The 21,631-nt window shown below is 37.3% G+C and overlaps 1 protein-coding gene across 1 annotated transcript in view; it reads left to right on the top strand.

Moving 5' to 3' along the window:
• The window catches only part of SLF1 (SMC5-SMC6 complex localization factor 1), a 41,693-nt gene extending 26,306 nt beyond the window's left edge, over positions 1–15,387 (top strand). Inside the window, exons 12-18 of the mRNA XM_049795676.1 lie at positions 3,343–3,490; positions 6,299–6,444; positions 8,457–8,626; positions 9,126–9,250; positions 11,223–11,315; positions 11,698–11,880; positions 14,369–15,387. Of these exons, the coding sequence (XP_049651633.1) occupies positions 3,343–3,490; positions 6,299–6,444; positions 8,457–8,626; positions 9,126–9,250; positions 11,223–11,315; positions 11,698–11,880; positions 14,369–14,853 (1,350 nt within the window). The 3' untranslated portion in view covers positions 14,854–15,387. The remainder of the gene's footprint in view (positions 1–3,342; positions 3,491–6,298; positions 6,445–8,456; positions 8,627–9,125; positions 9,251–11,222; positions 11,316–11,697; positions 11,881–14,368) is intronic.
• The last annotated feature ends 6,244 nt before the right edge of the window (positions 15,388–21,631 follow it).

Here is a 21,631-nt window from a genome sequence, read left to right as displayed (position 1 = left end):
TTAAATGGAACAGCAATGTAGCAATTGCATTTGCTAAGCTGGCAGACATCAGTTGTACTGATGTGACCTTTGTATGCTAACACAGTCAACAGCCTCTTCCCACTTCAATGCTTTTCTCCGTGAGATAGCTTTGATTCTCAACAATAAGAACAAGAGAGTTTTGAAAAAAGATTTAACTGGATCTTACTTAATTTGCTGTGCATGGTGTAGTAGGTTGACCCCAGCTGGCAGGTAAGTCCCCACCCAGCCGCTCCCTCACCCACCCCACAGCGGGATGAGGGAGAGAATTGGAAGGGCAAACACTCATGGGTTCAGAAAAAGACAGTTTAATCAGTGAAGCAAAGCTGCGCGCACCAGCAAAGCAAGCAAAGCAAAATAAGGAATTCATTCAGTGCTTCCCATCAGCAGGCAGATGTCCAGCCGCTTCCTGGAAAGCAGGGCTTCATCACATGTAGCAGTTACTTGGCAAGGCAAACACCATAACCCTGAATGTCCCCCCTTCCTCCTCCTTTCCCCAGCTTTTATTGCTGAGCACACTGTTTATATGGCGTGGAATATCCCTTTGGTCATTTTGGGTCAGCTGTCCTGGCTGTGCCCTCTCCCAACTTCTTGCACACCCCCAGACCAGTTGCTTGAGGGGGGTAGAGTAGGAAAAAGAACAAGCCTTGGTGCTGTCATACATGATAGCAATTCTCATGCTTCATGCAAATGCTTCTTTCTTTTTCCTTTTTAATATTGGTTGTGTTTTCATTACTATGTTTGTATTGTTTTGTGCTTGAAAATGAAAATATTTTTAAGATGTTAATATTTAAATGTTTTTAGAACAGATGATACTTGCAGTAAATTGAAGCATTTCCCCCTAGCTTGTAGAATGGACCCATTTATTTCAAAATATTAAGGAGAAGTTCTTGGTTTGTACTACCGTTGTTTTACCAAAATGTCAACCAAGCCTACGCCAGTTGGAAGGATCTGGTTTGTCTTTGTCAGTGTGCAGATACTTAGCTGAGCAAAAGTAGTTGCAACTCATGTATCAGCCACATTTAACATGCAACTATATATTTGACTGCAAAACATTATTAATATTTGCAGTATTAAAAGTCATTATTTCAATCTGCTGCATCAAGGTCAACTTTCACTCCCCATCTCTTTCCTTGAAGATATTTCATAGGTGAAGTAATACAGTGTTGTGATTTAAAAACAAGAAAAAGAATGTAAATACTAGTGCTTTGCATCTGTATTTACCTCAGATTACATCCATATGTCCTTGATCCTGTCACTTAACCTCTGTTAAAATTGTGCTTATTTACTGCATTTGTGTCATTTATTTCCTGCAAAGAGCTATTGATGGAATTACTTTATTCACCCAGTATTTTGCTTTGGGGTCCAGTGATAAAAGAGGTGTGCGTACTAAAGGGAAATTTAAATGCATTTTGGATGTTTTAAATTAGTTCTTCAGTTTCTATTCCTGAATCTTCAGAAGGTAGGAAGTAATGTAGCTTTTAAAATATTTCAATTTTAGTTGAAAAAAAATATTTTCACGTTCTTGACATGCCATATCAATGTTCTCAGATTTGTGTTGCTATGGGATCCCACAGTTCATCTACAGTAAAGTATTATGATACAGTAAAGCAAGAGGCAAACCAAATCAAGTAGTGCTTAATGGAGTAAGAGGAAGTAGGGCTGGAAGCAATCTCAGAGATCTGTCCTAACAGATTTTGCCAGGCCAGTTCTTAAAAGCCTTCAGTGATGGAGATTATACTGCCTCCCTACACAATGTTTCTTTGTAGTTGTGTTTATTCCTTTTCTTTTGAATGACAAGTAAGTCTATTAACTGTAGGGACAGTATTTCTGTAGGTTTTCGACAAATTACTTTGTAATCTTTTTATTATAAATCTTACCTGTGTCACAGTCTCTGTTGCTCTTACATAGTCTCTCTGATTTATTGATGAAGCTCAATCTGTTTCAGTCCTTGGTGTTTTCCAGCTTCTGAGGGAATCCTGTTAAATTATTTTAAACCAACCTGGAACATGTTTTGTTCTCAAAGGAGTATCAGACAAACCATTGACTGTGGTGTGAGACCACAACAAAAGACAGAAAAGTTTTGTTTCCTTTAAGTAATTCTATAAAATCTAAAGCTGACAAATAAGTAAGTACTTACTCAGTTCTATTTACCTCTTATCCAAAATTGTCCATTCTGAAGTACTCATTCTCTTTCACTAGAATGCACTGTATTGGCTGGTGCCCTAGTGTAACAGTAGTGATTCTCTGGAAGAGCCTTAGGTAGGTGTCTTTGTGCAAATGAATGCATGTGTTCCTACTGTGGTGCAGGTATTCTTCCAATTTACACTTTCAAAACTGACATACAAATACTGAATTTTCTGTGGTTGTACATGTGGTCAGAGGAATAACTTATTTCAGGATCATTGCATAAAGTATTTTTACATGGCACAGAAAGGTGTTGAGTAGACAGATCTGACTTGACTTTGCACAGCCTAACTCAGACACTAGAAGCAGTGCTTTAACCAACCACTACTGATGAAGTGAAGTGCTCATGTGGATGAACAAGTAACTTCATCTGTCTCACAGTACTTTCTGGATAGCATGTTAAAGTGCTGTATATTGTCTTGATGCCTCCAAACAAAATGCGCTTTGGCTTTTTTGTCTACACATGACCATTTTGTGGAGGTTCAGGGGAGAAAAAGGTAAGGCTAATACCTATAAGTATGTTCTTTTTAAATTTGCCACTGCTAGTCTCTTTGGAATTTTTGGTGGCAGAAGACAGTTTCCTGATCCCACAAACTGGCTGCCAAAGTTCTTTCTATGCAGGAAACTAGCACCTTGCATCCTTTTTCCTTTTGGCACAGACATACATGGTTAGTCACAAAAGGAGCTTTCACATCATGATGAAATCTTTGGGAAAAAAGAGTTGTAATATAGCAGGTAGAATAAGATCCCTGTAATTGTCAAATTAAACACAAGGTTAACTAGCATAAATGCAGTAGTTGAAATCTTACAGTTAAAACAATTTAAAAAGAAATCACACTTCGTACTTATAAGCTTTGATCCCATTTTGCATGTTTTCAAATAACTTTTATTTCTGCAATGCCAAATGTTAATTCATGTGGCATCAATAGCATATTAATTTTGTTGACCTGGCTGCAACAGTTAGCTTTTGAGCAGCAGAAGAAAAGCCAGTGAAGAGGTGATGTGGCAACAGAGTGGGCTTTTATCTAAGGAAGTTCTCTAGTGTTATTATTGGTACATTATCAGTGTGAATTTCTTACACGCTACAGGTGTATAGATACTCTTTTGGTTTAGTTTGGTTTTTTTCTTTTCCTTTAGGCTTTCAGATGTGAAATAGCTGGTCTATTAAATGCAATTCTTGGAACTGTAGTGGAATATTGGGTCATCTCAAGTTTGCTTATGGACAGAAACGTGTTTCATGAAATAGCTGGTGATTTGGCACAGTACCTTGCCGTTTCATGTGATGGTAAGTGTTTGAAAGGCCTCTCAAAGTCTTTTAATCAGATCCACTGAAGTCCTAACTTAAATCCTCAGTTTACTTTCAAGTTATTTTTTACCTTCTGTTGCAGCTCTGCAGTCTTATGGTGTGATGTGTATATACACAAGAAACTGTTTTATTGTGTGTATGTGTCTGTCTTTCTGCCTGTCTGTCTCAAGCAAAGACCAAATAGAACAGGCTTTCTTACTAAAATATCTCTAAATAAATCTCAGTAGGTGTTAATGTGAAAGCAAGACTACACAGTGTGAAGAAGAAAAAAAAAAATCTTTGGAGCTCTCTTGTCAGTTTAGGAAGAGCTTTAAGCATATAATAAGCCATAACTTCAGAGAGGCAATTGGGCACACCTTAGCTCAGGCCAATTCTCAGGTGAAATTTTTCACTCCACAAACTTGATCTTGTTTGCTAAAGACCCTTCAGCCATAAGTCCAAAAGCTATGCTGAACTCTTTGACCCATACAGACTTCAATGAAACATTTCAGTGTCTCATTCCAAATCCTTAGACTTAATGGACTTTATTTGGGGGCTGGGGGAAAATTCCAGCTAGTCCCTTGAATCACTGTTGTTCCTCTTCATTAAATACACTAGGTAAAAAGAAATGTCATGACTCAAATGAACCATTATCATTTCACATGAAATGTCGGTTGAGGTATCTGTCCTTTTGGCAACTAGGAGATGAGGAACTCAAAAGACCAAAAAATAAGAAAACTACTGAATGTTTTTAATTACATTTTCAAACTTAATTCCCACCAAAGCCTGCCCCTCCTCCCCTCCCCCCTATTAGGAAGTAGTAGGAAAACTGTAACTCGGCTGTTACACTTGTATGGATATCCTGGTTTCAGTCATTATTTTCTCTAGTGATAGGTGTACGTAGGCTTCATTTAAAGTGTATCTGTCTTCTCCTACCTGGACACTTGAGAAGAACTATGCTGAAAAGATTAAACTAAAATCTTAATGTCTAGACAAATAGTTCCACCCTAGTCTTATGGAAAGCAAATTATCAGAACCGTTCTAGCCTGCCTTAAATCTTAAGAGGCCAAATCAGTTGGAACTTTATAGTATTTAAATCAATGGAGCTTTTAGTATCTACTACTATTGCCACCTCTCCAGTGGATTTTCTAGCTTTCATGTAAGGGAGAATCTTGGATATGTCTTTCTGTAAGATTTTCTTACTTTCCTGTGCACAAATGGAAGATTACACTTTCAATGTTGTCCTCCATTGAGAGCATTCACAAGAACAACATTCACAATCTGATTATAAAGAGTAAAGATTCTTTGACCTATTGGTGATCACGGCTGCTTGGTTCAGTCTACAGCACTTAAAGCCCAAAAAAATGTTGCAGAGTTCTCCTAAATTCTGTCACTGTTAGAGTATAAAAACTGTAGTCTCAAAACTTGTGTTTCTGTTTCAATTGAGTCTACAGACCAGTTGATGTATGAGCACTTCTTAGCAGAACAGAATATTCTCTCAATAAATACTTTCTTCCTCATGGCAGACCTTGCTTTCCACCTGTTACAGTTGCTATTTTGACAAAATTATTTTGCTAGAATCAAAATACAAATATCACCCTAAGAAAAATCAGTCATTCTGTCTCCTTTTCAAAAAAAGAGAGGTAGGCCAGACATATGCCTGATACATATTGAGATAGATAAGATACAGATACACATTATTCTGTGTCGTGGTTTAACCCCGGCCAGCAACTAAGCACCACGCAGCCGCTCACTCACTCCCCCCCATCCAGTGGGATGGGGGAGAAAATCAGGAGAAAGAGGTAAAACTCGTGGGTTGAGATAAGAATGGTTTAATAGAACAGAAAAGAAGAAACTAATATTGATAATGTTAACACTAATAAAATGACAACAGCAGTAATAAAAGGATTGGAATGCACAAATGATGCGCAGGACAATTGCTTACCACCCGCCGACCAACACCCCACCAGTCCCCGAGCGGCGAATCCCTGCCCCCACTTCCCAGTTCCTGAACTAGATGGGACGTCCCATGGTCTGGAATACACCGTTGGCCAGTTTGGGTCAGGTGCCTTGGTTGTGTCCTGTGCCAACTTCTTGTGCCCTGGCTGGGCATGAGAAGCGGAAAAATCCTTGACTAGTCTAAACACTACTGAGCAACAACTGAAAACATCCGTGTGTTATCAACATTCTTCACATACTGAACTCAAAACATAGCAACGTACCAGCTACTAGGAGGACAGTTAACTCTATCCCAGCTGAAACCAGGACATTCTGCCACTGTTTTGTTTTCATTTTTTAAACTGAACTATTTGGTGCATCTTAATGGGGCTGAAATTTGCTTACAGTCACTTTTAATGTAGCATTTATAGGTCACCCTACATTACTTGTAGATTTCTTTGTTCACGTGTTACCCATTTTATCTGAATGGTGTTTGTATTATGTCACTTAGAGATTTTAAAGGTGACCACTTGCATAACTTCCCAAATAAATAATTTAATTCTCAAAATCAAGGTCAAACTTTTATAAGATTGTACTTAGAGTGGGTTTTTTTAAAGTTTCACATAAAAAGTGGTGCTTTGCCTTTCAAAATCTGTTGACCATTCTCTTAGAAACTGGTCTTATTATCAGATGATGGATAAAATCTTTTTTAATATGAGTATTTTTAGTAATTTTTGTGGAGAATAGCTTCTGAATCTGCAAAAGCAGAAAGAAAATGTCTGGAAGAGCTATCTTCTAGATAACTCTAGATGTACAGGTTTTTATATTCTCATTTTAAGGCTCCTTTTTTTCCCCTTTGCTTTTATCCAGATTTTTCAATGAGTGAATTAAAAATGTTCATTTTTTCCATACCATCCCTCTGGCTTCAAATGTTTGTCGCAGAAGCAGTTTTTAAAAAAATGTGTTTACAGAGGAATGTACCTATTTCTACAGAACCTCTTTCTCTTCAGAAAATAGTAAGTAACTCTCTACTCCTTAATAACCTATTACACTTAAATATTTTACAAGTAATTGGATTCATGAAAGTCTTGGAAAATACCTTTCTTTTGTGTTCTAAGGTCATACTCATTGCATGCATTGTCTTCCACCTGTAGATAGACTCTACTGCATTTAACTTTCTTTTTGCCCAAGATCTGGGTTCAAAACAATGGTAAGATTTTTCTTGCCAGACAGTTCATAACACCTGGTTAATCTGTTTAGATGCAGTTAACATGAAAAGTCTCAATGAAAGTTTTTTAAAATAATCTCTGATATAAGTATGTTATTGCAATGTTACATTTGTAATTAAGGAGAATGCCAAATATAGTGTGATTTTCCTGGGTTATCTTTTCCTTCAGATTTTTTTAAGAGGTGGCAGTCCATAATTCTACTGGGTCCAAGCATTTGTTACATAAAAGATTTTATGATTTTGAACCACAGTGTATTCCTGTGAATTTCGCCTCTTAAAAACTTTCTCCTACTTGCAAACCTTTTCCTGCCTTCAAATCACAATTTGTGGTAGTTGGTGAGGAAATACATGATGAAAACTGTGAAAGAAATTCTCAAAACCATGACTGCTGGCAGGTTGCAGGCAAATCAGGGAGATCACACAGTAATGACATGCCCTATCTTAGAGCCTCATATGAGAAATCGTAATACTAACAACTAAACAGAATATGGAATCCACAACTGTTTCTGGATGTCCTAAAATTCTGCAGGTAGAGTCAAAGAAAAACAAATTTACACCTTTATACATTTTCTATACATACGGTTTCCTGAATTTTACAGGAGTTTATTGTGAACAGACATAATTGTTTATTGATACATTGTGTTTAAACAGAGCTGGAACAAAAGACTGTCAGAATTTTAAAAATAAACCAACTATGTATCTAATATTTAACGTATGTTGCCAACACATATGCAGCAGCAATTGCTATTTTTAGTATTGCCATGACTACTGATCACTCTCTGGAACTCCTTAAATGTAAATTTTCATAGTGCCTGAAACAAGTTCATGTGCTTTTTGTGGCTTTTCTTAGCATTACTGTGCCTCCTTTTTCGTTCCATACAATAAATACTAACTCTTGTCCAATCTTCCCAGCTCTTCTCAAACAGCATCTTACCCGCTAGGTTTTTCTATGGGTTCAAATAGTGACCTGCTTCTCTCTGGTGGTAAATGTACAATGAAGCTGCAAGTAAGGTGTCCCTCACTCATTGTAAGTTGCCTGCAGAATCTACAGTGATCTGCTAGATAATCAAAGCCTTCTTTAATATTTTTCTTCAGATATAATCATAGTGCAATCATTGAAAGAGTCCCCTCACTGGAGTTTTTCCTATGCTTTTGCCAAATTGCAGAAACTTATATGACTTTTTAAAATGAGCGGTATAGGTGGGTTGGAAGCTCTGTATTACTGGAAAGAAGCCAAAATATCTACAACGTCCAAAGCTATCCTAATAATGAGAGATCACCTAAGAGATAACTAGCTTATTGCCTTCACAATGCTCAAAGGCTTTATCCAAGCCCTCATCTTAGAAGAGATGAAGGAGGGGAGAGGGGAGTGAGTATTTCTTTACCACATTGCTCCCTTGGTTTTGCTCCCTGTGTTGGGAGCAGGAAGCTTGTAAATACTTAAATTAAGTACCTGAGAATCAATTAGCTTTAATTCAGTCTTATGTCCAGCTAAAGTGATCAAAATTTTCTTAGCTACCAAAAACTGAAGAGAGAGGTCTAGAAATTTCCCACTTTCTGGATCAGACCAAACCCACTCACCTCAGAGGCCAGCATAAAAAGTAAATTATAAGAACATAAAAAAAGATTGCAGAAGACAACTTTAAACAATCCATATATGCAATCATTTAGGGATCATATTTTTAAAAACTTAGATACAACAAACTGTGGGTGGTGGATGAATGCTTTGCATGAAGTGCAACAAAAGAAAATTTTAATTTACTGTATACAAAGTAATTGCAATTGTTACTTTTGCAACAGGTCTGTTCCTATTCCCGGGCTTTGCAAGAGGTAGGAATGCATGCGACAAGAAAGATACACAAAGCAGAGAAAGATAAAATAGGGCACTGGCCATGCCCTGAGTCTCAAAAGGCATTACAGATGCTAAACGGCGATAAGCAGAACCAAGTCAAAGTGCTGCCTGATCTACCGTAAGTAATACCTATAACATCACCAGTTTTATTCTGCTTTGGGGGACAGCTTCTGACCTGACACATTTCTTGAACTTTATATGACCTGTTTTGTTGTCTACAAATTACTGCAACTGACAGAAAGCTCCATTGTAAACCTGTAACACCTCTGGGCTGGGGTTCCCCATTTCTCTCCATCTTCCATCTCAGTGTATATGCAGGCTGATGTAGTTATATTTCCCCAATATTAAATTTAAAGGGTACATAGAGAAGTTGAACTGTTCATAGAATTACCTTTAAAGAAAGTTTAATTGTGAGTAGTTTAATTTTATTACTGTTTTAAATACAGTTGTAATTAAATGACATAGAATTTATGTAATTAAGACATTTCAGAAATAACTCTGACAATGGATAGAAATAAGTATGCTCTGCATACACATTTAAAACCATTAAGTACACATACATTATCTTAAAAGATGAAATAGTGATTTTAGACATGTCCCCTTTGCTCTCTTTTCAGTGACAGTAAGTGCCCTCCATTGACAACCAGGCTTAGAGCAAAAGCAGAAGTTCAGGCCGCACACACCAATAAGAATGGCTACCTTTTGGCTGAAGAGGTACATATTTACAAGAGAAATTCTAAAGGTATTCTATATATCTAATTTATGTTAAGAACTTTATATGGTTAGAATTGACAGTTTCAGATTTAAAAAACTTGTCTTGATGAATGCTGAACTAAAATGATGGCTTATGCCCAAGAATTATTTTCTTATGGTTCGTGTTTCTTTTTTCCGATGTCTGTTTGAAAGGAGGAATTGTATATATGGTGGAATAAAGCTGCCTTCTTCATTCCCCTCCCCCTCCCAGATATTAAATACAGTGTACAGCTTGTGTGAGCTCATTTCAGTCTTGCCTGCCTTACTTTGCTAATCCACCTCAACCTGTGCTTGGTAGGATCAACGTCTTCTGATTTGAAAGTATAATTCAGTCTTCATCTCTTTCAGTCCTAGACATTTTGTGAACAAAGACTGAGGAGTATGCTATGTTACATAGCTGTGTTAAGCATATGGACTGTTTTCTTCCAGGCATTCAGCCCAGACTATGAAAGGCATTTGGCTTTTGTCTTAGCTATACTGGAACCCAAGTACCTAAGGAATAAAACAGCACTGCAGTAATTCATTCGGTTCCTACTTATTACACAAATTTAATAAGTTATACTTTACATGAGCCTTTACCTGAACAGAATTACTTGCTGGAACTACTTTTTGTCTTCTTCACCATCAGAAATTTACCGATATCACTTAAAACACAACTATATTAATATGACACCCAAGAGGAGGCTTAGAATAAACTGCCATAAGCAAGCTGGGATTGTTCAAAAAATTAAAACCAGAATTGTATCACAAACACTGAAGGACAAAAAAACCCTCACCCTCTTTTGGGATTTAAGAGAGCTTCAGTAACAGAGCCAGACCATGCATTTTTAAAATTGGTTCCCTTTCTCTTTATTGCTTTTGCAAGTAAAATTGATGTGAATTATTACATGCTGACTTCTACAAAGAAAAGTGAGCTGAAGGACTAGGGCAAAAAAAAAAAAAAATCCTGGGTTTTTTTCTGTTCTTCTTCTGCCAAAATTGTAAGTAGTATCTTCTGTTGAAAGAATGAGTATGGAGCTGACAGATTTACATAGTGAAGGTATTAATATAACAAAATATACCATGTAAATCTTATCGCAAAGGCTGAGAGATTTAGCCTGAGATATTTTTCATTGCTAAGATGTTTGTTGCATCATCTTTCACCTGGCATCAAGATTTTCCTCTGGCTCTTGTTCAAACGTAATCATTTAGTGAAAGCGAAACAGTGTTTAGAATAGGTCTGAAGTTTGTTCTGCAGAGACTAATGGTGCCTTTACATATAAGCAGCAGTTCTCGCTTGCTGTTCAATTTTTCACGCTTACTTCAGCATTATATGGTACTAAGGTTTGGGATTTTTTTCTTCCAGAGGATTTTCTTTTTTTAATTATTGTTATTATTAGGACCTCTTCATTTATTTCCCTCTCTTTCCCCCCTCCCTTGCTACTGTAGCCAAGTCAGACAGCCTATTGAGGAACAGCAAACCATCTGTTAACGGATTTGAAGTTCTGAATTATACTTGAGTGTGTAGAGGCACTCGTGCTTAGCCAGAAACATTCATTTGAATTAAGCTATAAATGCTGTGTAAAAAGAACCATACATTTTAACGTAGGTTCATGAATAAATTTAAGGGAGGGCAACTGCACTCTAAAGTTTTATTGCTTCAAAACCCAGTATTTTTGGTGTTCTGTGATCACTTGGTGCTTTTATAGTGTGATTGAAGCTTTAAACCTTGAACTGGGGGGAGATAATTCCTGTGTTAAACCGTTTGCAATACAATTTCATTGCTGGATCTCTGGTGGAACAGAAGCTCTGTGGGTTTTTTTGAATTTTCTTAAAAGATGGTTAAACAGGATAAAGGAAAATCTTACTCATTATTGAATTTTCTGGCATATAGCCAGGTCTCCTAGTTCCAGGCACTTTGATTATTTTCTTTAGTTGCTGTCTTGCCTAGTCTAGTGTAATCTATTAATTTTTTATGGTAGGACAGACAGCCCTGCATAAAGCTTGCATAAGTAACAAAGTGGAGAGATTGATTCAGCTTCTCTCTTTCCCTGGAACAGACATTAATGCTAAAGGTAAGTTACTCATTTTCTCTATAGAACTAAGAAATTAAGCCAGATAAAGAACTGTATTAATATCTGTTTGGTAATAAAGTTTATATTTATACTATTAAAACTGTCTTTTATTATTTTAAACAACACAAAATGCAAACATAGAGGAAAGGTTAATTTATAACTCAACTGTGTTTTAACATCACATTTTCTATTGATTTTTAAAAATGCTATTTAGTTTTTTTCAAATGTTTTTCAATAGAATTTCTTGTCTTAAAATCACAAGCTGCCACTGCAGCCATGATGAATAGTAAAAAATAAAGTGTTTTGCTGTCTCATGAATTACATTATTAACATTTTAGTACTACTTCTGCTGTTTTAAAACTTCCCTTGATTTATAATTCAGACTATGCTGGCTGGACGCCTTTGCATGAAGCCTGTAACCATGGCAGCACAGTGTGTGTCCGTGAAATTTTGCAACGTTGTCCAGAGGTAGACCTGCTCAGTCAAGTGGACGGGGTGACTCCTTTGCATGATGCACTGTCAAATGGACATGTAGAAATTGGCAAGCTGCTACTTCAGCATGGGGGTGAGTGCATTTATGCTAAACTGGTTGAGGGAAATTATCCACTGTTCTGAGTCCATATGAAGTTCATGGTGTTTTTCTTAATAGTTGCTTAAAATACAATATTATTATGAAATATTTATTTTAAAACATTTTTAAGCCAAGCTGTTTTGGTCACAATAAAAATAATACTGTTTTCACACTTATCTTGATCAGCTGAATATGAAATTAACCAGGATTTTCACATTTTTTTCCAATATGGTAATGTTTTTATTCTGCATTTTACACCATATGCATTGTAACTATATTCTCCAAACTCATTAATGAAGATAAAGATTACCTAGTCACCAGGCAAAGCAAAGGATTGTCTTTTGTTTTGATCTATTTTTACCATGATGCAAAAATAGATCAGTAAATCTCTATATAATCGTGTATTTCAACATAAATTTGTTCAGCATTTATGAAAATTAATGTGATGGTCTTTGAAGAACACAATTAGCTTGGTAATTAGTTTAAGAAAGGAATCTATATTGTAATTGTGATAACTGCTGTTTAGGGATAATAGTGGGAGGGATGCCTTAGTTTCTAAAAAAAGATACATTGCCCCTTAGGCAGACACACGATAAATGTTTTGAACAATATTTTTTGTTCAGTGGCAGGGAACTTGTATCTTGTCTTGAAATATACTGTATCAATATAATTAACTTAGCATGGTTTTTTAAAAAAAAAAACAACTGCAAAGAATGGTCTTGGATATCAACTCTTACTTCTTTTAATTCATTTACTAAAATGAGTATTTGTGATATCCTTACCATTGACCTACTGTGTCAGTTTAATCTCCGTGCATTATATGCCGAGTCCAAATTTTTTCAATAAAAATCATTCTCTTTATAGCCATGAGGCAGAAGAATGCACTGTATTTAGATGGCCTATTACTTAATTAAGGTAGAGAAACAAAATGTTCTTTCATTCTTGGCGTAAGACCCTCTGTATTTATGGTCTTCTCCTGCCCCCTAAAGGCTATTTCTGTGTCTGTTGTGCAAGGACCGGCTCATAATCAATACATTCCTCTGCAGTTCTACCTCTGTGTTTGCTGCACTTCAGTTCTGTGGCTCCCAGGTGTTTTATATATCTACTGAACCATGTATCTGACATGCCAAGCCAATACCTGGGTTCAGTTCAATCAGTCTAAGTGATGCAATAGCCAATATTGTAGTAAGTCCAGTTCCTCAATTGGAAATGGCATTGCACTGACAGATGTGCATTTTTCCTAGGCTATTGTGAAGAATAGGTAGTGGATGATCCTGTTGTCCTAGGGGAAGAGCTCTACTTGCACCTGCATTCATCAAGGTTTTCTGGCAACTATAAGGCTGTGTCTACCCTTATCTTTGCCTTTGTCACACTCTGGGTTTTGGCCTGTCAAATAGCTGACAAGACTATGGTAGAAAGCATGTTACCCATTCAATGTGGATTTATTCAGTAATTTAGAACACATCTCTGGAAAAACCTTTTTCACTTTCTTTCTCTAAAAAACCTTCAGCTTCCAAAATTTAATTATATCGCATAGTCGGTGATGGAGTAAAACAATGCAGCTTTAATCACAGCAAAGTTAAAACTTCTAGTATGGGTATGTAATGTGGTGAATTACCTTTTTTTGGTAATTAAAATGTATTCAAGCTAAAATGGCATCATTACTTTAGTACAGTAACCCAAACTTACATAAGATTCCTGATGTGTTCCTCTTTGAAAATCGATACCTGTGGTGTGTTAACTGCCTTCATTCTATGTTACTGATGTGGCCTTACCAAAATGTCTGTAAACGGTTTGAATATTAATAGCACCATTGTACTAATAAACAGGAAATACCAAAAGAGTGTAGTATAATCTGAACAAGTAAAACATGTGCCATTTACTTACTTTAAATCTATTTATTAGAGTAATTACTTGTTGTATTTCAGAAGTCTCTTAAGACAAAATTTTGAAACTCAGTTGTTGGGCGAGTCTAGGATTCCTACCTCAATTGTTTACCTTGCTGCATCACCTAGGACAAGGTTGGCCACACCATCCATGAAAGTAAAATAAAGACAATCATAGTAACGTGCCTTTCATTTGGAGTAGAGTCTGGGAAAATAATCTGGTCTACAAAATAGTTAATAGAACTTTACAACAGTAATAACATTACATTTTTACATACTTTACATATTGTTACTTGAAATTTTAGGATAAGCAACATTTGAATTTCTTTTCCATTTCAGTATAATAACCCTTGGCTTTCAACCTAGCAAAACTGGGAAGAAAATTAAGACAGTAATGTAAAGAAACTGTTACAAAGGGTCTCTGTACATGTTCTAGATTATATTGCAAATGTGTAACTCATCAGTTACATCAACATAACTTAGTACAAAAAGGAATTTAAACAGACTCCTAGCTTCTGGCAACAAGCAAACCAAAATCTTGTTAGGCTGCCAAATTGAATGTGCTGCTGTTATTAATGTTTGTATTTTCCCTGCAGGACCAGTCCTTCTACAGCAGAGGGACTCCAATGGAGAGTTGCCACTGGATTATGTTGAGTCTGTACCAGTAAAGCAAGAACTTCTGAATGTTGTCCATCCAGAAGAAAACATTGAAAGCTTCTGTGAACGCACAGAACAAGAGTTTTGCAGTCAGCAGAGAGATCTGTGGTTGTTTTTATTTAATAAGATGCTGCTGAATTTTTGTTCTGTTTATAATCTGTCTTTACCCTTTACTTTAACTCTCAGAGAGGTAGCTTGTTCAAATGTACTTCAAGTAATGGCTCATGATAACTCTGAGATGAAAAATACATTTTCTGCAGATTGGTTAGTAGATACATATTTTAGAGAGCTAGAAACTTTTCAAAAGCTACCACAGTTTCTTCCAGAAATATCTGCAAGCATGGTTTTTTACCCTGGAGAACAGATGAAGGCTTTATTAGCAACTCTTGAAACTATGGTAGAGGCATATCAGCTCTCTGCTTAAATGTTTTTAACAGTTAGCTTCCAAACAAGCCACATGATTGATTGAATCTTGACTGTTAACCCTTGGTATTGGGCTAACTTTTCTTCTGGCAACCAAAGAAGTCCAAATTTCACAGCCTTACACAAGCCTTACATGTTAGTATCTCCTGTGTTGTTAATAATTTCCTCTAACAGAACCTGGAAGTCAGATGCATTGATTCAGTGCACTTTTTAGGCAAAATTTTTCCAATACCAGTGCCTTCTAGTTGTCTGACAGTTCTGGATGCCTGTGACCACCTCAGGAGGGTGCTGTAAATCATTTGCACTAAGTTAAACTTTGTATTTTCTCTCCTGGAAATCTTTGTTACCCATCTTAAGCCATAGTTCACTGCAGTTTCCAGAGTTAGTGACCCTAAAGTTAAACTGAGTTGAAAGATGACCACAAGCAGTTTTTCCTTGAGTAAGGCTTATGCCTACATGTTTTGAAATCCTCTAATAAAACTGATGTTTTAAGCTAATGTTAATGTTGTCTGACATTAAGCAAAAATATATGGAAGAGCAAATTACTTCTATCCATTTTTGTCTTATTTATCCTTCTCCTAGAAAAATCAAAATTATGTTGTGTAGATTAAATACATCTTGTAAAATTAAAAACAGAAGGTGGTATGTATATATTTACAGAATCAGTGTACTAGCATTTCCCACGTCTTCAATAGTTTGATAGAAATGGTCACACAAAGGCGTGTGGAAAATCACAGTGGCTGGTCAGCACCATGGCACTCGTGGTCCCATTCATTTGTGCAGTGACTAACTTGCGGAGACTAGCCCAGATACTCGGGTGATTTGCAAAACTCCAGTGGGTCCCACTGACTAGAGCTTTAAAACCATCAAGTCATCTTGCTGCTTCCCAGGATGGTGGTGCTGCAAATGGCCAAATCCACCCTCAGCATAACTTCCAATGTCCTTGGCTCTGCTCTAACTCATGTTGGCTTGCAGTGGTTTGATAAATCCATTGCACTGGCAGTGTATAAAATGATCTGGTAACACTCCTGGGATTCTCTGAACTAATGATGCTGGTGGAAGAAGTGGCACAAATCTAGTTATGTTGGCAGGGGAATTCAGAAAGGATTAGACAAGACAGTTTAAGTATGTACTGGGCATCAGATTCTGACACTAAGTATGGATCTCCTTAAAAATTACACCCCATTTAATATGAGAATTTTGTTCTCAATTCTGTGAATACATGCAAACTACACGTGATAAATCCTCTAACCTAATCCTCTAACCTAATTTAGGATTGTGTGCTACATATTCTATCAGATGGTCCTTTTAATTAATTAAGAAAAAGAGAAAATCCTGTGCTGCTCTTTCAAGGTGTTGAGGCTCATGAGGCAGCTGAAGTACGTAATTGTGCTGCACGTGCTGCATGGGGTTGGGGATGTGGAAGGGTTACGTGTTTTGGAGAGCCTTTTTTGCACATTTATACAGCAATAACTGCTCTTCTTGCCTTGCATCTTTGAAGAGATCCAGTGCCAAATTCATTTCAGACTAGTGTCTGGGAAGAGAGACACTTCAAAAGGAAGTTTATCCCTTCCCCTTCCAAGGGAAGAGAAGGAAGTGCTGCTTTAGAATGAGGGTACCTGATTTTTTTCTAATAGATTCAGTAATAGATCAGGAGTAATTTAAAATCTTAGCCTTCAAAAGGAAGGTACTGATTAGCAATGTTTCCAATTCCAATTCTTCTGTAATAGAATTTATAATATTTAAAAAAAAAAATAAAAGAAAGGGTGAGGATAATAACTGCTCCATAACTGCTCCTGAAATTGATGTTGCTTGACTAGAGCGAGTAAGTTACATTGATGCAGCTGGCTTGCAGCACATTGAAACTTCCATTTAGCCTTTCTGCAGCTGAGATATGTGATCTCATAGCAATCCACTGAAGTTGCCCAGGCTGAGTTGGTCTTGGAAACAGACCTTCATTACAAATGTTCAGTGTTTATTAATGACTGATTATTATTTTTATACATGCATGCAGAACAGCCTGCTCTAATAGAATAAAGGGTCGGTGCATATTGGATTTGTCTATGTTTGTCCACTTTTTATTTTTCTCTAGTAAAAAAGCAACACAAAAAAACCCTTTGTCGTATATGAGATGGGCTAATAGAAGTCAGTATCCCCTGTTGCAGGACATAGTAAAAGAAATGCTATGTACATACCATCTAAAGAATGCAAAATACGCATTTAAGTTGGCAATTCTAACATTTTCTTTAGGCACTAATTTGATAGGTAATTGGGAATTTAAAATAACTGGGACTCTGAGAACCACACAAAAAGAATTCTGCTGGATCTGGAAAAGCAAATGCTTCAGAATATTCATATCTATTCCTAATATAATACATTGGTGACTGAAATAAAAGCAGGAAAAGCATTGTTTTGGTTTGACAGAGAGAGTGATTCTGCTTATATATCCAAGATACTCCCACAGTTATTTGCTATTATGTCATTTAGACAGGAAAAAAAGTACATCAATCATTTATAAGTCCTACTTACCTATTTAAACTAATTTCAACTACATCTTTCCAAGATACTGTAAAGTAGATAATATATGCTAAATGAACATTATTAACATTGCAAAATGAGACATTCAAAAGTTAGCAAATTTCTGAATTAATATTCCACATGTAGCCCCAACTTAAATATTGTCTGTGTGCATTGTCAGTCTTTAATTATATGGTGACACAATTTTGTTCTCTCTAATGTTCTCTCAGTTTAAGGATCATATACTGGAAATTTTCCTGTTATTTCCCAGTTATGCTCTTAACAGAGTTCGGTTTTATATATACTCAAGTTTGCAAACTCCATATCCTTAAATAATCTTAAGTATATCTCAGTTGTATTTAACATAAAATTATGTGCTTCATCTAATTTATTAGAGAGTACCTGTTCTCTTTCAGAATAGCAAAACTTTCCTGTTAAATCACAATTGCAATAAAGTGAGATCTATTAAGTAAGTGATTAAACTAACCACTTTTTAAAATCCCTCTTGGTAGGTAGGGTATTTCTCACTTCCAGGCTTAGTTAAAAGAACAAACAAAATCAGCCAACCAGCCCCCCTCCCCTTTTTCTCTCTATGCCCATGTTTCACACGCCGACATGCTTCACAAGCACGAAGGTACATCTTCATCCTCAATCAATCCTGTTCTTCCCAGGCCTTTAAAAAATTATGCTTTGCCTTCAGTACACAGTTGGAGAATACTACTTTTGCACAGTTACAGATGCTGCCCAGATGATGGGCAGTAACAGTGGTCAGCAGCATGATAGTTGGTGTAGAATAGCAGGTAGAGCACACTGGGATATGCAGTCGGAAATGATAATGGCATGCAAAGATGTTGGTGGGGTGTCGGAAGTTGTCAAAAAAGTTGCAGTAAGCCAAATTTCAGTGTAGCATTTTCTCTGACACGTATTCTTTGTTTCACACCACTACCATTACTAGATACAAAGCACATCAGTTTATGCGCAAAGATGTCGGTAATTTGTAAGATGTTTACTACAGAGTGTTTCTTGATTTCAAAATGGTCACACTCGTGGGCAAATAAATCACTACTGGGCTCAGGAGATGTGCTATTGATTTGTTTTATTTTTGTTTAGGAGCGAGGCTTACCTTATAAAATTTAAATATTCCTGTGGCTTCAATAACCATTTAAAATTTGTTAGCTCCCTTTAAACTATCTAACTCTAAATAGTCCTGAAGCTTTCTCCTGCACCATCTACGATCCCGACAGATGCTAAATTGTGGCATTCCAAAAGGGCAGCATCACAAATGCCCTGTGTAGGGTTGGTACCAAACCCCTGCCTCGTCCCCCTGTACTGGGCACTGGTGAGGTTGCACCTTGAGTCCTGTGTTGAGTTTTGGGCCCCTCACTGCAGGAAAGACCTGGAGGTGCTGGAGCGTGTCCAGAGAAGGGCAACCGAGCTGGTGAGGGGCCTGGAGCACAAGTCCTATGAGGAGCAGCTGAGGGAACTGGGGCTGTTTAGTCTGGAGAAGAGGAGGCTGAGGGGAGACCTGATCGCTCTCTGCAACTACCTGAAAGGAGGTTGTAGCGAGGTGGGGGTCCATCTCTTTAAAGTAACAAGAGGAAATGGCCTCAAGTTCCACCAGGGGAGGTTTAGATTGGATATTAGGAAAAAATTCTTTACTAAAAGGGTTGTCAAGCACTGGAACAGGCTGCCCAGGGAAGTGGTGGAGTCACCATCCCTGGAGGTGTTTAAAGGACGTGTAGACGTGGCACTTAGGGACGTGGTTTAGTGGTGGACCTGGCAGTCCCAACTTAATGGTTGGACTCATCTTAAGGGTCTTTTCCAACCTAAATGATTCCATGATCTGATGAAAGACAGCCCCCCGCCCCCCGCCGTGGTCAAGAGTGCACAGCAAATGCAGAGGAACCCGTCTCCAATTTATTGTCAGGTAAATACAGCCTTCATCATGTTGTCTTACATTTAACTGGCACGGGCTGCATTAAGACACTTTTTTTTTTTAACTGGGATCTAATGTAGTGACTGAGCCAGACCAATCTGCATGAGTGGTCTTTTCATCACCTCCTGTGCCACGTGCAAATGTAAATACAAATGGCTGCATATTTATATATTGGTGGTGCAACATGTCGGTCTGAGCGCCAAGCCCAGAGGAACACCATGAGAAACATTTCATGCCCAGAGATTATTCCCAAATGCATATTGTTTAAAATCTGGCATATAACTCCTTTTTAAATTTGTTAAATGCACATTAAATAATTACAATTATCAAACCATAGTATATAAAGATCCTTACAAGTTCATAAATTTATCCTCATACTTACCAGGATATGAAACGATGCTTCTTCAGCAAAACAGCTCTAAAAATTACACTTTGCACAGTATTCATCTTTGCCTTCATATTCAGATAAAGATAGTGAAAATGCACCTAATATATCAACCAAGCTTGCAATCTCTGTGAAAAAAAATGGATTCTAGTTGGTCTAAGAAGTTGCTTTAAGTCAGGATATCAATTGATACTATTACAGTAGTGTATTTTAGGCAGTTGAGTAAATGCAGAATGCCTTCTTTTAAAAAAAAAGGATGAGCTGAGGACTATTTAGCAGAATTTGTCCTGCAGGCAGGTGGGGACCACTGCGCAGAAGAAATGCAATAGTAAAGCTGCAGAGCTCCTGTCACACTATCTATCTACACAGGCATCTGTGAACCAGGTGTTTGGAGACCTTGGCTAAATTGCTCCAAAAATAATTAGAAATATTAAGAAACAATACCTCTATCTTCCTAAAGCTGATGATAATATTGATTAAAAAAAAAAAAGGGAAATTAAGCTGTTTATTTTGTTGGTTTTCAACAACATCAGGAATTACTGTTGCCACCCTCATTCAAAGAGACTGCTGGCTGGAGAGGGAAGGAAAGAAAGAAATAAAGGTGCAAAAATACTGTGCTCAAGTCCAGTTAAGAAATTGAGATCCAGCTTCAGGATTCTTTCAGTGCAAGTTTCATTAATCTTTCAGGAAAGCTATCTTATTGATGCTGGAAAATTGTCATTAATCTTAAATGTAGAAGTGAAAAAAAACCAGTGGAAGAGTGAACAGTCAGCTTACACAAATTGTGAAGATTGCTGACACAGGGAAGTTTACCTGTTGTGGCTTGTCACTTGCACACAGCTGAAGTCTAATTAATCTAATTCTTGTCTTACCTAAATGAGCCTGTGTACTTCTGCTAAATGTCACAGTTTTTCAGGAGAGTCATGTAAAGAAGGTCTCATTCTTGTTTAACTCCCAGTGCATCTAAATCACCTTGCTCTTGTATTTAAAAGAAGTAGTGGATGTTTTGCCAAGATATGTAACTATATACCAGCTCATCTGTAACCAATGGTGCTTTGGAAAATTTAGGAAAGGAAAAGCTAAGTAAAAAAAAAACCAAAACTAAACTAATCTAGAAAGATCTGTATTAAAAAAAAATCATAAAACTGCAGTGTCGATAATTCAGCCTGTTGATTTGTTATTTGCCTTACTAATCCATTTAGTCTTAAAAATTGGCATTTTCTACTTCTCACTAATGCTTCAACTCCAATTTTCTTTAATGATGTTAGGCTATCTACCCCACTATGTACATGCATGCCTGCTGGAATTTTGCTCTGAGAACAAATACTCTCTGGCAGTTTGAGGTGGTCAACCAGTGACCATTTCCAGCTGTTCAAAGCACACCCTCTCTGCGTGGGGAACATGCTATCTATAATGGCTCTTGAAATACTGGAGACTGAACTTCATATGGATACCATGTGGGCTGATGATGATGATAGCCTATCTCCTCTGTCATCAACCCCTTCTGATTTCAGGAGTGTTCATAGAACATGAAGAATTACCTGTTCCCTGATGAGCCTTTGCAAACTCCACGCAAAAAAGCAGGGAGGGAAATTATAAGATTAAATGATGGGTACAGTTATCAAAGGCTCTAGCGTAGCTATATTTATAGGGGCTTCACCACCATTATTAAATCAAGGTTCAGATTGGGGTTGGGGGGGGGGCGGGTGTGTGTTCGTTTTTTCAACAAATCCAGAAAAATCCTTTCAAATGCATATTGTGCCACAGCAGCACCAGTTTGAAGACATGAAGCTTTGATAGGGTATAACCTTGTTTGCCAACAGCGAGTGCTAGCTGTCAGCAAAACCACAGCCTGCCGGGCTGCTGGAGGGGGCTGTGGCAGGCTGCCCAAGGGGAAAGAAGGAAAACCCCTGCTTGGCATAGTGGCCTACGAATAGGCAA

This window comes from Accipiter gentilis, chromosome Z (genome assembly GCF_929443795.1).
Source record: "Accipiter gentilis chromosome Z, bAccGen1.1, whole genome shotgun sequence".
NCBI lineage: Eukaryota > Metazoa > Chordata > Aves > Accipitriformes > Accipitridae > Astur > Astur gentilis.
The sequence above is the reverse complement of the archived record's forward strand: the minus strand, read 5'-3'. Positions and strand labels throughout refer to the sequence as shown.